This window comes from Notothenia rossii (assembly GCF_949606895.1).
Source record: "Notothenia rossii genome assembly, chromosome: 5".
NCBI lineage: Eukaryota > Metazoa > Chordata > Actinopteri > Perciformes > Nototheniidae > Notothenia > Notothenia rossii.
This window is the reverse complement of record NC_136903.1, coordinates 55,809,965-55,826,131: the sequence shown is the minus strand read 5'-3', so window position 1 is coordinate 55,826,131 and position 16,167 is coordinate 55,809,965. Positions and strand designations below refer to the sequence as shown.

General features: G+C 39.3%; 1 protein-coding gene across 5 annotated transcripts; it reads right to left on the bottom strand.

Annotated features, from left to right (window-relative positions):
- Positions 1-2,532: 2,532 nt before the first annotated feature.
- LOC307038567 (uncharacterized protein) lies at positions 2,533-9,402 on the bottom strand. Of its 5 annotated transcripts, XM_079680069.1 has the most exons (11): positions 9,143-9,402; positions 8,097-8,149; positions 7,879-7,975; positions 7,620-7,778; positions 7,150-7,373; positions 6,837-6,973; positions 6,665-6,758; positions 6,199-6,531; positions 5,914-6,085; positions 5,578-5,705; positions 2,533-5,446 (listed from the first exon to the last, which is right to left on the bottom strand). In XM_079680069.1, exons 3-11 carry the CDS (start codon positions 7,970-7,972, stop codon positions 5,129-5,131), a joined length of 1,659 nt encoding a protein of 552 aa, XP_079536195.1. In that variant the 5' UTR covers positions 7,973-7,975; positions 8,097-8,149; positions 9,143-9,402; the 3' UTR covers positions 2,533-5,128. The 5 variants fall into 5 exon arrangements, with proteins under 5 accessions (XP_079536195.1, XP_079536194.1, XP_079536193.1 ...); XM_079680068.1 differs by lacking the exon at positions 9,143-9,402 and having other exon boundaries at positions 8,097-8,296; XM_079680067.1 differs by lacking the exons at positions 8,097-8,149; positions 9,143-9,402 and having other exon boundaries at positions 7,150-7,283; positions 7,879-8,089.
- Positions 9,403-16,167: the final 6,765 nt, after the last annotated feature.

Here is a 16,167-nt window from a genome sequence, read left to right as displayed (position 1 = left end):
CACAATTCAAACGGGATCAAAAGATAAGTTTTCTCACTCCATTGACTTCAATGTATTATTTTTTCAGAATAAGGTCCCATGATGCGGAAGTAAGTGGGCATGACTTCGCCACTCTATGGAATTACTGTGCCTGACCTGAACCTAGGACCTATGGGGTTTTGTCAAGAGGAAGATGAGAGACACAAGCAGGCCTGGAATTTCGTCATTTTAGGGGCAAGGCCACTTGGCCTTTTGAGTTGTCAATTTTTTAAGGGCACAAAGGCCAAAAGCCAGGGCACCAAGGCCATAAATTAAAACAATGATTTAACATACGATATGAAGTGACTACGATTGTATATGCATTTACAATACTTTTATATATATTTATTAAGCATTCCATGGACACCAAATTGCAATTAAACAAATTTCTTTATTAAAACTACCAAGGATTCTTATAGCACAGACATGTTTGGCTCACTGTGAGACTGTGGTAGTGGGCCTACGTCAAGGTGCGTCCTTATTCTGAGTCACTTGAAGATGGAGATGATGACGAGTCAGGGAGATTTGGACTTTTGGGGGTCCTTTGACCATAGGGATGAATATTGGGACTCCTTTTGTTGATGCCAGCTGCCCACCATCTTGCCACAGCTTCATCACTTTGATATTCAGCAGGAGCACAACCCTGGGATTTGATGAGGAGTAGATCTTCAATTGTTGAAGTGTGCAAGCTTAAACGCCAATCGCCCTGCATTCTCTTCATTACTGAGAACTGCCGTTCAACTTGAGAGGTAGAGACAGGAAAAACTAGGACTATTTGTATTAGGTGCAGCAGATTGGGGTACATTCTTCCCTTCGCCAACAAGAATCTGGACCATAATGGGAGGAAAGTTTCCCTACTATGGTGACGCACAATGTTGTATGTAGACAGTTCAGGCATGCCACAAGACATGTGAATGGGTATTTTGATCGCATTTTGAAAATTGGGCGATATAAACGAGCAGCAAACTTTGAACTTCCGTCTGCGATCGCCGGTAGTCAAATAAGTCTGCACAGAGGTCTTTGACAGCTAACAACACAGCGCTAACTGCCTAGCACTAGATAATAATAAAAAAAGAACACAACTGCAACATAACTCAGGGTTCTTACACCTTTTCCAAAGTCAAATTCAAGCACTTTTCAAGCATTTTCAAGGTGCATTTTCAAGCTTTTCAAGCAGCGTACAGCTGTTGTAAATTACATATTTATATGCACATATTTATACTCAAATGATTATTTCCCTACCTCACATTAAATCCGATGTTCTTTATGCTATAAACAACCAAATGTGTGTTTCGTAATAGCATTCTACATAAGGATGACAAATTAAAGATAAGAAAACAAAGTTTAATATTGTAAAATGAGTGACCCATATCATATATAGTAGACTGGGCATCCCATATAACCTGGCTGAGCCAATATAAAACAATCAGCCAACTAACTTTTCAATAAATTCTTCATTAACATTTTTAACATTTTTGAGGTCCTTTTTGGGTGGCAGTAAACATACGGCTCTCCAAGGTTAGGACAAAACCATTGAAACACAAAGCTGATATAAAAAGAAGCATGTGCAGAGATCCTCTTTCTGTGTAAGGGTTTTGGAGGTTTCCAGGGAATGTTTTGCAGAATATGAAACTTTTATTGCCAAAATCTCCCGATAAATACATGTTTGAAGCTTGTAAAGGGAAGATGACAGCTCTCCCTCGCACTAATGCTTTTACGTAGCGATGCTCCCCCCTCCCTCCCGCTGACATTATGAATGTATGGCGTATAGCAGGGGTCGGCAACCTTTTTGATATGAAGTGCCATTTTAAAAATGTTATCAGCGTGCCAACGATCGATAATTATCAACGGGGGGGTGGGGTTGAGGAGCTTGACGCTCGTCAACTATCAGCTGGAGGGCGGGGGAGTCTCGCTGCGGGGAAGCCGTGTGTGGACCTGTCAGCGCAACTTACATGATGCCGAATTTAACAAACACATTTAAATAGTTGGTTTAAACGGCATAATAATAAGGACGTTCGTCCGTTCTGTGATTCTCCAGAGCACAAATGTTATGATATTAGGGTCATGCAGAGTGAGATGAGATCGCTGTCCCTTTAAGAGAGAGAGAGAGGGGTGCGGCTTGTGCATGTGTGTTTGTGAATGGTAGAGCGACAGTGAGGGAACGTGTACACAGCAAAATTAGCATCCCCAAATGAACACTGTCAGATTTGATTTCAACACTTTGACAGTGTCTATATGGGTCCACACCACATAGAGTTAATTTAACTCTTTTTAAAGAGTTGGTTTCTTAACACTATTCAGAGTAATTATTAACTCTATATGGAGTTAAAATGTAACTCTTTCATAACACTAACCAGTGTTAGTTTTTCTCAACACTTGCATGGTGTTAAATATTAACTCTCTCACAGAATAGTTTATTAACTATGAAAGTGTTACTCATATATCAACACTATAAAGTGTAAATAAAGCTCTAATAAAGTATAACAATTACTAAAAAAATAAAGTAGGCTAAAGTTGTTTGAAACAAGATTTATTTTCAAACATATACAAACAAATGCTTTTGACACAAAAGCATTTTAAAATACATTTCAAAATACACAGCAATATGGAACAATGTATGCTCTCTCATTTTCATTAGAGTATTGCCTATCAAAGGGTCTAACATAGGTGAGCTGGTCAATACAAATAACAGCATGTTCATTGCTTTGGTCCTCTATACAGTAGGCATGAAAGTGATCATCAAAGTACAGCGTGTGAACAGTGCAACCAATTATGAAAGCACGCTGCTCATGAATGATGATGTTGCGTATTTTCATGAACACAGGTAGGTCATGGAATGTTCCAGTGCATATGTATAGATCAATTTGGTATTCAGTGCCATAATTTTTGACCCATCTTGTAGTTGAAACCTCTGAAAATGCATCTAAATGCAACATCTGACACAGTGATTCTGCACCTTCCAAGCTATTTATTGTTTTCATTTTTAAAGGACCAATCTCAAACCTTTTAAAATAATAGTTTTCATAATAAAAAGCCATTTGCCGCTGGTGTTGCTTAACAAGAGATTTTGTAAGGTTTTTGAAATTTTTTACAGACCTTTTAAAAAAATTATGTTTTGCTTCGAATCGCATACACCACATATGGATAAGAGGGACAATTTTTTTAATACATCTCGGATAGTGAATCATTAAGTGGTGTTTGGGAATCAATTTCTTATCAGGAAACAACACTTTGAACATGTTGTGGTGGTCACAGATCAAATGTTTTAGGTAACTTATCATTCCATCAGTCAGGATAGGGGAGAAAACAATATTAACTATTTGCAACAAAAGGAGCAAAAGGTTCCAATACTTATTTTCTCTTTCAACCACATCGCCAAAGATAAGTGGGGTATTGCGGAGAACACACAATGACTGAATGGCGTTTAAACCTAAATGCTTGCTGTTGTCATCCAGTTTTAAAGCACTTGGTTTGTTTTTACGTTCCAGGTAACCATAGTTAAAACTCTGTACCCTGTCTGACAGTGCATTCAAAGAGATGTAACCATTTTTCATTAGGTACTGAAAGAAAAGCTTTAGCTCATACTGTACAACACCCTCTAACAAATCATGCATTATATCAACTGCAAAATTGTCAGTGCTATGAAAATACTGCAATGAATTGAGCACACAAGATGTTTTAACACCATAAATGGAAGGTAGAGCAGGATCTTCACTTAATGCATTACAATGTTCAACGTGAAGTTCTCTGGAGCGCAGGATCAGCCCAGGATCAGTCTCAGTGAACACAGACTGAAAGTCTTTCTTGTTTGTTAAACAAAACCTGCAACAGTTTGTTGCGTTGAAAGACTCGACGAAGCCCAGCAAGCCATTTAAAGCGAGATTGTCGCCTGTCACTTGAAATACCGACCCAAACAATGGTTGTTCAATAAATGGAAGTTTGATTCCTTCTGTTTCTAAAATGTTAAGATCATCAATCAGAGGCTTGAGTATTGCTTCAAATCCGTATTTTTTTAGATCTTGGGTGTAAAAAAGAGCTGCAAGATGCACATTCATAAGCACAGAGTTAAACTTTGGTGTAAGGTTCTTTAACGTAAAATAAACACAACCAAGTTTATGGATCCCCTTCTTAGAACCTAATGGGTTAGCGGTTTCAAAGTCATCGTAATATAGCAAAATCTGTAGAGCATGTCTATGTTGTGAAAACAGAGGATGATTTTGGAAATACGACCCATCATTAATGTCTTTGTAAGTCCCCTTTTCACTGCATTTGTCTTGCAAGAAGCATTCTCTTATCTCACTGTTTTTCAAAATAGATTTTATGGTACCTAAAATCGGTACATACATGTATTTGTCTTTTACAGGAATCTGACTATAGACACCTGTAGTTCTATCCCTACGTGTATCCAATCGCACACCAAGGATAAATTCTTTAGGCTCAACTAATTCCCATTTTTCATAGAAATATTTGTCTCTCTTTGTCACTGTGTTCAAGGTTGAAAATGGATTATCTAATTGATTTAAACTGTGCTCTATTTTCTCATAAATGCCTGACTCCATAGTTTGAGGAGAAAATGTTTGAAGAACTGCTTCCCGTGCTTGATTTTGAACATCATTGACAACTTCCTCCATTGAAGAAACTATTGTTTGGACGGTGCTTTCAGAAATACCAGAAGCTTGTAAGTGAGAAACAATAGATCCGCACATGTTATCAAGCGATTTCTGTGTGATAACAGGGGGGACCTGTAACATGGTTGCAGAAGTTGTTGGCTGCTCACTTGATTCCATCTCAAAATGTCTTTGTGTCTGTGTGATCACTTCTTGGTTAGTATTGACCTGCTCATCATGGTGATGTACGTTGTTAAGGTGCTTTCTGAAGCCATTGTATGTGCAAAAAGATGAAGGACATCCTTGTTCTCCACATCTTAAACGCAAGCTTTTTGCAGGATATAAGCCGTGCTGAAATTTCAAATGTTGACAAAGAACTGAACAATTGTTGTGGTGCGTTTTACAAACAAAGCATGTAAACATGCTCAGGCACTTTTTGGAACTGTCCTCTGAACTTGTTGAACTAAGTGCAAAACTGGGCTCTGCTCTTCGTGAATTGGCTGTTACTCACGCAGTAGTCGTGCTCTTAGTTCTTTGACTCGTGGGCTTTCCTTTGCATTACCAACATCGATGTTGTACACCGTTGTTTGGATGAAGATGTAGAAATTGGAGAGAGCTTCATCATAAGAAAGGCTGAAGACATAGTGAGCTTTGAAAAGGGCATCAAAAGCAGCCACCGATGTCTGAGCGTTGCATGGTATGGGTTTGTGGTCCACAACGATGACGAACCTCTGGATTTTCTTCCTTTGCTCACCAATGCAGAGGAGGAAGGGCTGTCTTGCTTCAACTTTCTCCAGGAATGTGGTGAGGCTGGCTCCCTGCTGTAGATTGAATGACAAATGTAGTAAGTGAGGAGTAAGATTTATTCTTGCAGTCTTATATCAAACTGCAACTGCAACACATCTTACATACAACCACAGCACAAAAAAAAGAAAAATCTAATGGTACATACCTTAAGAAATCTTACAAGATGGTTTGCCGCCTGTGCTGAGCTTATCTTGGCAGTTTTTTTATGGCCTCTGGGCGTAGGGGGCAGGAGATGCAATAGCAACAGGAGAGCTGAAATGTCACCATCCCAGCCTTGAAAATAAACAGAGGAGAAAGTATTAGAAAAAATATATAAATTGAAGCTGCAGTCAATAATCAAGGGACCATAGAGGTGAATCATTTTTGAAAATTATAATTTTTCTAGGGTTCCTACTTGAGTTGTAGTTGAGGCTACTGTTACATATTTAACTTATTAAACAGGCAACTTCTTTATCTTAAAAACACAACTGTTATTATTTACCAAAGTCGTTCTCAGTCTCAGGGTCAAAAGCTGCCAGCAGCTCCTCAACATGAAGATTTGAGGGAAGACTCTGGCATTCTGCAATGACTTTGTTCTTGAAATATGATGGCCACTTTGCCAGGAACTTCCTGGATACTTCGTCACCAAACATCATGGAAAAATCCTGGTCAATCTTTAAACAAAGACCATGTCCATAAAAAAAGTTATTTAAACGTACTTGATATTTTTAAGGAATCTGTTTTCAAATATTCAAAATACAGTTTAATAATCTTTACATTTACTTACCAATTCAGGTATGTCAAGGAAACGATGGAAGACGTCTAAGACTGAAGATGTTGCATCCTGGTCATGAATCAGCTTCTGTCTGTACTCAAAGGTGGCTCTCATCTTGTCTTTGACCACACCTTTGTCTGTTGAATGTCGAATTATTGAGAGAGCCTCCCTGCACTCCTCACCGAAGAGCTGCTCACCAATCAACAGAGATTCTCTTTCAGTTGTTGGGCCGTCCTTGAAATTAGGCCTGGAGCGCCCACGGAAGCCGTCATAGGTGTTGCGTTGGACTGTCTTCAGTCTCCAAGCGAGATAGCCAGTATTGGCATCAGGGTCATAGTAATGCTCCTGCTCACACAAGCATTCACACGAACAAATCACAATAAGAAATATATATCAAATATTAATCAGAATCATGGTCTAATGACATAAGTACTACAACAACACAGTTTACAGACTTCAAGGAGAGCTTAAAACTTACATATCCATGTTTGGAGTATGGATCTTGGAGATATGGGAAAAGGGTCACAATTCCCAGGGCATAACTGGTTCGCACACTTGTGGGTGGAATCCTTCTTTTAAAAACAAAATTATTATTACATTTGTGTCTGATCCATTTGGGTTTTTCTTAGTCATTTTTTGTGATTTCTTACCCATATGATTCTGTCATTTCTGCAACCAGAATGTTTATCATCTGTCTACGTGTGGCATCTGACAGAGTTTTGGTTTTGTCATACTCTTTGAAGATTTCTTCCCCCTTTGGATTGGACTTCAAAACCGCATCAACCTTCTGCCAAACGTTTTTTTTCAAAATATTAGGGTTAATGATTAAGCAAATTAAATATTTCTAGGTAAGTACGTTTTTTATTACAATATTACAAAAAAAGAGTATACGTTGCATGATCATAGTATAATTGTTTACTAATCTAAACATTTGAGACAGTTATATAGGATTTCAAGGTTTACCTGTCTTGATTCTTCACGATCCACTTCTCCTGGACCCCTCTTTCTGTTATTTTTCGATGAGAGGATAACAGTCGAATCAGATGAAATGGAGGAAGATGGTGATGGTGTAGGGTTCGGCAATGAAGCTGGTGATGCTGTAAGATCGAAGATTGAATCAGCTGATGCTGTTAGGTCCGGCAACACTGATGAGTCTGATTCGTCTTCTACAAAATTAACCTCGAGATCTAAAAATTGACACAGGAGAATAAAAGAAGAATAAAAAAAGTGTTAAGATGTTATGATATGTAAAAAAAATATTTTTTTAAATGTAAATAAAATGTTGTTGATTAACACATAATTTCAAACTATTTCCTAAAAATGTGTTGGTACAGTATGAGAAAGTATCAGTTGTATACATTCAGTAATATTGATGCATCCATATTAAACAAAGACTGAGTCAAATCTTCCAAACCTTTATTTAACAACCGTACCTGTTACTGGATACTGGCGGAATCCAACCTTGAAGTTTCGGACCCCTGATTTAATCAGTTCATCAAATATGTCGGCATCAACCTCAGTATCTGATGTATCAGTCAGATTGAGCAGGCCTTCAGTTAGAAGTTGAGACTCCAGACTAAATTTGTCTGTAACTGGGAGATATAAAAAATAAATGACAATACCATGTCATTTAGACTTCCAAATTGACCTTTTTTAGTGACTTACGTTTACAATTATAATATAGATACAAACCTTCTTGAAGAAACCGGAGAAAATCAAAGTTTTCATCAATTTGTGGAACTTTAATGTATTTCTGGACTCCTCCATATTCCACCTTTGCCAGCATTTTCTGTATACATTTTAGTAAGTTAATGAGAAGTAGCTTTCTACACAATGTTATGTAATTACAATGAATAAATGAACAATCATTGTTAGACATCACATACATTATATCACATAATGTATCTTACCACAATAATTGCGAAGAGAATATATTAATCCATCTGCCGTTTTCAAAAGCAACCTTAGACACAAACAAGCTTTTGTTATTTTTATACAAAAGACAGCACCTAAAAATGTAAGATGTCACACAAAATAATTGAATACTCTTAAGTACAACACTGTAGGTGATCTATGCAAGAGATAAAATAGGTAATAAAGCAATGCCAAATTGAATGCAGAACACCTAAAAGAAAAATATAGCTCAATCATCGTAAAAAAGCTGTAATGCTGTGACGATACATTATTTGCCACCAGTAGAAGCTGCTGGGAGTCTTCCAGCAGCTTCTACTGAAGCCTTACGAGTAAATCGCCAGAACGCCGACACCTCCTCATCTCCACCGCTCCCATGTTTTATTTTGTACTCTCTCTCCGTTGATGCGCGGGGCTAATGCTAATGCTAATGCCGGCAAATACAATGGCGGCTAAATTGTTCAGAGTTTTACGGGGCGTGGTTTGCACTTCGCCCAGACAATCGAAATTGGTACTTTTTTCTCCCCAGGATAGTACCACCTCTCTAGCAGGCACTAAAAATGGGGGTAAAAGTTCTCTGAACTAAGTTCTCTTTTTGGTGTGAACGCAAAATTCAAGGCACTATCGGAACTAAACGGGTAAATTACTCCGGTGTGAAGGCGCCTAGATGCACCAGTAACATTAACCTTTGATGTAGTCTTGCAAGTTTCTATGATTCATTAGCAAATAAACGCAAGCCTTCAAAACAGGGATCTCATTAAATATAATACTACCGATATAACGTTCCCACTCGGTGCCTGCATTCACATAAAGGTTATGTTTGTTTGGTTATACGTTTTTTCGGCTTGGTTAGCTAGTGCTAACTCTAGCTTAATGCTAAAAGCCCACAAGCCAAACACATCTTATCTTAGCGGTGACTCGCCTGTCTTATAACACAGGAAAATAGTATATCACACTTTTGTCATGAAAACGGAAGTTTTAGCGAACTAAGAGAAATACCAATAACAAAACACAACATTAACAGAAATGATTTTAATTTACTTACCGAACAATGTCAGGGAGCAGTTAGCCGTCACGGCAAGACTCTGGTTTGAAGTGGCTAGTGCTACGGCGATGGGGGCGTGGTGATACGTTAATTTACACTTAAGGTGTTAGGTTTGGAGTTAAGAGTTAAACGTTCAGAGTTAATGTACTACAATTACACTTACAGATTTGATTTATAGATATTTCGTTTTGACACTCGTTTTTAACACCAACTATTTGTCTAATGAGAGTTAAATATAAGGGATTTAACTCTATCAGGAGTATATTTAACTCTACTCTTGTTTAAATTTCACCAACACCAAAATATTAACACTTCTCAATTTGCTGTGTATATGTTTCTGGAAGTGAAACGCGAAAGCAGAAAAACAGAGGTCTGTGAGGTATTTTGTTAAACAGAAGAACAGCTAAATAAATGCAACGGCCTCCCAAGAAGAGCTCGCCTCTCTCCAGTCATTTAAGCTAAAGTGGGTTATTGAACCTGAAGCTTGTTGCTTCTGCCCTCCTCGACTACGGTCTGGGAGCCGACAGGAAAGTTCAACACACAGATGGCCAGTCCGCCCCTTTGTAGCATATTATTTCGATGAGAGATGAGCAGATCGCCACTGGGCTTTCAACTAAATACACAGCCACGCAAAAACTGCGGCATTTGTACAGCTCCTTATGGTTACTGCAATTAGTGAAGCGCTTTCCTCCGTGGTAAAACGATCAGCACTGCACCACAGAGGAAAGCAGCAGAAAGTCAACTGGAGATAAAGAGAGCGGGGCTGCGTTGCGTGCATGGCTTCCTTCTGCAGGTAACGGGGAGACGAGCTCTGGCGGCGATCTCGCGTTCAGGATCCGAAAATTAATTTAAATATTTTGCACACTCATTCCACTTATTCCTAGTGTGCCACTGGTTATGCCAATGCTGGCACGCGTGCCAGGGGTTGCCGACCCCTGGTGTATAGTAATCATAGATAACACGGCAGGGTCCGTTACAGTTTGTTTTCATCTGATTTCAAATAAACAAAGTCTTGGCTTTCAGAATATTAAACTTGTTTCGGCAAATTCAGATGATAAATACAACTTTGAAGCTTGTAACGGCATAATTACAAGCGGAGAACGGAGTAACTTTACGTCAAAGCAGGCATAACAACAGCCGGTGTTTCTCGTGAGTGTTTTCCCCGGGAAACTAACACAATACACACAAACGCAAAAATACACAAACACACAAACACACACTCGCGAGCTTCCCCCAGACCATTAATACAAACTAAAATATGTTTCCTCCGTTAGAAAGCTAGGAATATCCTCTTTCCAACAGTGTATAACTCAAAATGTGTCTTCGGGTCAATGTGACTGATTTCGATGGAGCAAGTTTAGGCACGAAAAATACTACCAGTAGAAATACATTGCTTTTATGTGCTTCATCCTCTGAAAACCACAGGATGGCGACTGTCGCACATACTGACATAGGTACGCTCCTTTTTATTATTGTCACCTGCCTAAGCAATAATCCACATCGAGTTCGCTAACGTTACTAGCTTAAACAAACGTAACATGCAACGTTAGCCTAATCCAAAATGCTCTACTACGGCTTACCTTTCATATTGCTCGTCAGCGCAGACTCTCCCATCGCGAATAATTGAAATTCTTTGTGGCAAACTGTGCAGAAGGCGAATCGTTGGGTTTATCCTCGTTTTAGCCACAGCTTGTATTTCTTTTCGGATAGCCAACGCTCGTTAAAACAGCAACCTCCTGGCATACTGTCATTCTCTCATTAGAATGCCCAGGTCACACAAATAAAACACTTGCAGGTCGCGCGCATAGCGCGGGAAGGCCGGAGCGGAGCTGTTTTATGTAGAAGCGAAGCAACTAAGCGCGCTCCGACTTCTTTATTTTCTTTTAATCTAAAAAGCGAACTATTCAGTCAGACAGCAATTTATTGTAAAAGTAAAGCATTTACAATTTCAAGCACTTTATCTCAAATCCAAGCACCATTCCCAAAATTCAAGCACTTTTCAAGTCATGAAAACACCTCGTAAAAATTCAAGCATTTTCAAGGATTTCAAGCACCCGTACGAGCCCTGATAACTTATCCAATTAGTAACAAAAACACTTCAAAATATTATAATTATGCATTACCATACGAGCAAGAAATAGTAATGTTATCCATAAAATTACACTTAAAGCTGGACAAATGAAAAACTTAACGGCAAACAGGATCATCACAAAACCTTACCTCACCTCAGCCTTTTCTTGAGCGGAGAATCAGCTAGCTTGGTCCTAGACCGTCCTACGCACACGGACGCGTGAGGGGGTGGGCGGAGATAGGTCATAGACTGATGTCAACTGTCATCATAGACCGTTGACCGCTGATTTTTTTTTCCTCCTTCAAAATATGCTGGTGTTGAAGCCGTGTCAGAAAAGAGGCAGACTGCTAAACCACAAAACTTAGTCAGAGAGGGCATCAAGGCCACTGTGGCCTTATGGCAGATATCATTTTTAAGGGCACAAGGCCCTCGTGGCCCTCGTGAAATTCCTGCCCTGGACACAAGACCCAACAACGCAGATGAGCTGAAGGCCGCTATTGAAGAAACCTGGGCTTCCATCACACCTCAGCTGAGCCCAAGGCTGATGGAGGCCCGACAAATACTGAGTGCATACACATGAACATACTTTTCAGAAGGCCGGCATTTCTGTATTTGAAATCCTTTTTTTTATTGGTCTGATAATATTAAAATGTTATGAGAAATAGAATTGTTGGTTTTCATTAGCTGTAATCCGTAATCATCAAAATTAAAAGAAAGAAACATTAGAAATAATTATTTTTGTGAAATGAATCTATATAATATATGAGTTTCACTTTTTATAGAAATTAATAAACTTTTCCAGGATATTCTAATTAATTGAGATGCCCTGGTTTTGGAAAATAGTTTAATATTAACAGTTATTCGAAGCTTTGGTAAATAAAAAATCAGACATCCAAAGTATTGACTTAAAAGTATTTTTTACTATTGCCAAGTTAAATTCACTATCACAGTATAATATACTTATAGTCACCAACAGTAACAGGTTCAGGTTTTTGGCGATTCATGAAACAAGACAAACTAAACTTGCAATAGCACGCCTAGGTACCAAATGCCCCAAAATCCCAAATCTTACCCAGAAGTCAGTACCAATTGAAAAAGACGAACAAGCCCTTAATTTGTCCTAACCTTGCTTCCATGCATAACAAAAATGTCAAAGGTCGCAAAGGATGCCGGTAAATTAAAGTATGGATTGTAAAAAAAGTAAACAAGTACAAAAAAACTCAAGATAAAGCCAAAGAAAGACCAAAACGGGTGAAAGGGGCTTTTATTCCCAGGGACAGGGCCGGCCCGCCGCACTGGCGTTATAAATTTTCGCCTAGGGCGCTGAACTGTAGAGGGAGCGCAGGGGTACACGCCAGATTAATTTTTTTATATATATGTATATATATTTATTTTTTTAGGCACCGCCCAGATTATTATTTTTGTAGGAGCTCCTCAGGTCAGGATTCATATATTTTTTTGGAGAATATGAAAAATAAAACGTAGGGGCGCCCCAAACACTGCACCACCCCTCTCTATGTTTTCTTTGGTTCTGTCCATTTGTGTGCTCTTTTTACACCAATTGCACTGTGTGGTTTTTCTTGTATGCATTATATATATTTATTATTATTAAAGCTATCTATTTTGTTCCATCTGTAGTTTACAAATGGTAATGGACACAAAATAAGTCTGCTAAATCATTAACTAGCTAGGTTATCACTTCAAAAAAATTATTTTGAATATTTGGGCACAGGAAATTATGTCAGCTAGTGATATTACCTGTTGAGTTTATTAGGATGGTGGACACACGTTCACACCTGGAAGCTTCACAGCACAGGACCACCGTTTTCTAGTTAATTATTGCACATTACAATAGCACTTCTATTACTAATAATGTACATGTTAATGTAACACACACACACACACACACACACACACACACACACACACACACACACACACACACACACACACACACACACACACACACACACACACACACACACACACACACACACACACACACACACACACACACACACACACACACACACACACAGTGTCTAACTGTATCCATGCATGTTTGACTGTGCATGCAGGTGAAAACGTATTGCTACCTATCCCAAGTCAGCCTGCTGCTACACAATCTTCAGGAGGGACATTGATCCCTAGTACCACAACACCGTCTGCAGCACGTGAGTCCACAAAGGCAGCAGCTGTTGACCCTGCCGACTGGCCATCCATGTCTGATAAGGTAAGAGCAGAGTTTGTGAGCAGAGGACCCTATCAGGCAAAACCACACTTCATTTTTCCAAAAAGACAGGATGGGAGAAGCTGCCACCACCAATACTTTTATAGAAAACTGGTAAATGGGGAAAGAATCAAGAGAAGCTGGCTATTGCATTCACAGAAAAACGACAGCCTTTACTGTTTTTGCTGCAAGCTGTTCTCCCAGAAGGAATACAAATTAATCAGTGCAGGACTAAATGACTGGAAAAATTGCCACCAATTACTGAAAACACACGAGAACACTCCAGAACATACTAAACACATGTCATCATGGAAAGAGTTAGAGTTTCGATTACAAAAGGGGCAAACTATTGATAGGACTGAGATGGCGCTTACAGACATAGAAAGGAAGAGATGGCGTGAGGTGGTAACAAGGTTGGTCGCCATCATTCAATCATTAGCTGAGAGAAACATGGGGCTCAGGGGAACATGTGACACACTCAACAATGACAACTTCCTTAAAGAAGTGGAGCTGATGGCAATGTTTGACCCTGTAATGAAAGAACATGTTGCTAAAGTCAAAGGGGTGCAAGCCATACCACGTATCTCGGAAGAAATATTCAAAATGAACTAATCGAATGTATCGGTGAGAGAATCAGTGCCCACATGATTGAAGAAATTAAGAAGGCTAAATATTATACCATCATTCTGGACTGCACACCTGACATTAGCCACACAGAGCAGTTATCAGTCATCTTAAGGATTGTTACAATGGAGGAGATGCCACAAGTTAATGAACACTTCATGGGGTTCCTTGTCGCTGAGGAATCAACTGACGAGAGTTTGTCATCCCTCATCCTGGACAGGCTCCAAGAACTGAATATCCCCTTTGAGGACTGTAGGAGACAGTCTTATGACAATGGTGCCAATATGCGAGGGAAAAACAAAGGAGTTCAGGCCAGGTTACTTGAACTAAACCCGAGGGCACTATTCGTGCCATCTGGCGCACACACTCTCAATTTGGTGTTAGCTGATGCAACGAAAAGCTCCCTAGATGCCACTGGATACTTTGGCTACCTCCAAAAGCTTTTTACATTGTTTTCAGCATCCACGAAGCGCTGGGACATTTTGAAGAGCCATGTCACCACTACCTTGAAATCAGGGTCTGAAACCAGATGGGATAGCCGGGTCAACAGTGTGGAAGCTGTGCGATATCAGGCTGTACATGTTCGAGATGCAATTTTGGAGGTGAGGGACAAGGCCACTGACATGAAGATCAAAATAGAGGCACAGTCTTTGGCTGAGGAACTGGGGTCCTACCGCTTCTCCATTTGCACTGTGGTGTGGTACGACAACCTCAGTAAAGTCAAACAGGTCAGTAAGGTCATGCAGTCTGTGTCAATGCAACTTGACATCACAGTTGACCTCCTGAGAAAGATGAAGGCCACCATGGAAGACTACAGAGCCACTGGATTTGCCTCTGCTCAGATCAGTGCTAAATACATGTGTAAGGACATGGATGCTGTCCTCAAGGAGAAGAGGCTGAGGTCAACCAAGAGGCAGTTCTCTTATGAAGCACCTGATGAGCCAATGGCCAATGCCCTAAAAAAGTTGTAAGTGACATTTTTCAACAGGGTGGTTGATTTTGCATCACTTCTCTCAATGAGCTTTTTGAACACCTGGAAGAAGTTGACAAAGCAGTGTCAAACACTGAGCAACACCATGAGCTGTGGCGGACAGTCAGACATAGATGGAAAAGAGTTGGCACTGGAGCTGATGAACTTTCCAAATCTCCCCTCACCCACAATGGCCACCCTGGAACTGTTGGTGTTCTTGGAAAGGAAGAACCTGAGGGAGGTTTATCCTAATATGTGGGTGGCCCTCAGGATCGCAGTCACTATGCCAGTGAAAGTGGCTTCAGCAGAAAGAAGCTTCTCAAAGCTGAAGTTAATTAAAACCTACCTGAGGTCTACAATGTTCCAAGAACACCTCAGTGGACTTGCCATCATCAGCATTACCATGATGTTTCTCGTCAGCTGTCATATGAGGATGTTATCGATGACTTTGCAGCAAAGAAGTCTAGACAAGTGCAATTCAGTGTTTAAGTCAAACAAGTCAGTAAGGTATGTATTTATTATTACAATATGTGTGTTCATAAACAGAAATGTAATTTTTCTTTTTTTGTATAATTGTTTTTTATTTATTTGTTTTTATTTTTTCATTTATTTTTTATTTCAATATATGTGTTCTTAAATGTTCTTTAAAATAGTTCTATAACTCCTTCTGTGGAAGCTACTTGTTTATTAAAAGATGTTTGTTGAATTCTAACTAAAGCAAGTGTGGTTTGTGTTTCTGTATGTGTGTGTAGGGTGGGGGGGGTTGGTGTTTTCAATGTATACAGTAAACCAAAAATATTGTTTAAAACTGGAAAGGTAAAAAAATATTAATACATAAATGAATGTTAACTAGGTCAAATAAGATATGAATGAACAACAAAACTAAAATAAGTTACATTTATTTGTTATTGGCTATAGTAGGTTATTGGTTATGTTCACATACTTATTTGATTATTAAAATGTAAACCGATCTTTTTCATATGGGTGTTGAGTTGCAACCCCTAGATCTAGCAGTAATTGTGTGCTCAAAGTGCACATGACTGAAGCATTTTACTTTAAAATGTTCAAACATTTCCTCCCGGGGGGTGCATACCCACGGACCCCCCTCGGGGATGTGACGTCCATCCCCC

Excerpts from the sequence above, each read along its gene's own strand:
- LOC307038567 (XM_079680065.1), bottom strand. The coding sequence starts at position 8,074 with ATGTATGTGATGTCTAACAATGATTGTTCATTTATTCATTGTAATTAC. Across the intron at positions 6,974-7,149 it reads ATCGTGAAGAATCAAGACAG|AAGGTTGATGCGGTTTTGAA; the intron begins GTAAACCTTGAA and ends AACGTTTGGCAG. Across the intron at positions 6,532-6,664 it reads CATACTCCAAACATGGATAT|GAGCATTACTATGACCCTGA; the intron begins GTAAGTTTTAAG and ends TTGTGTGAGCAG.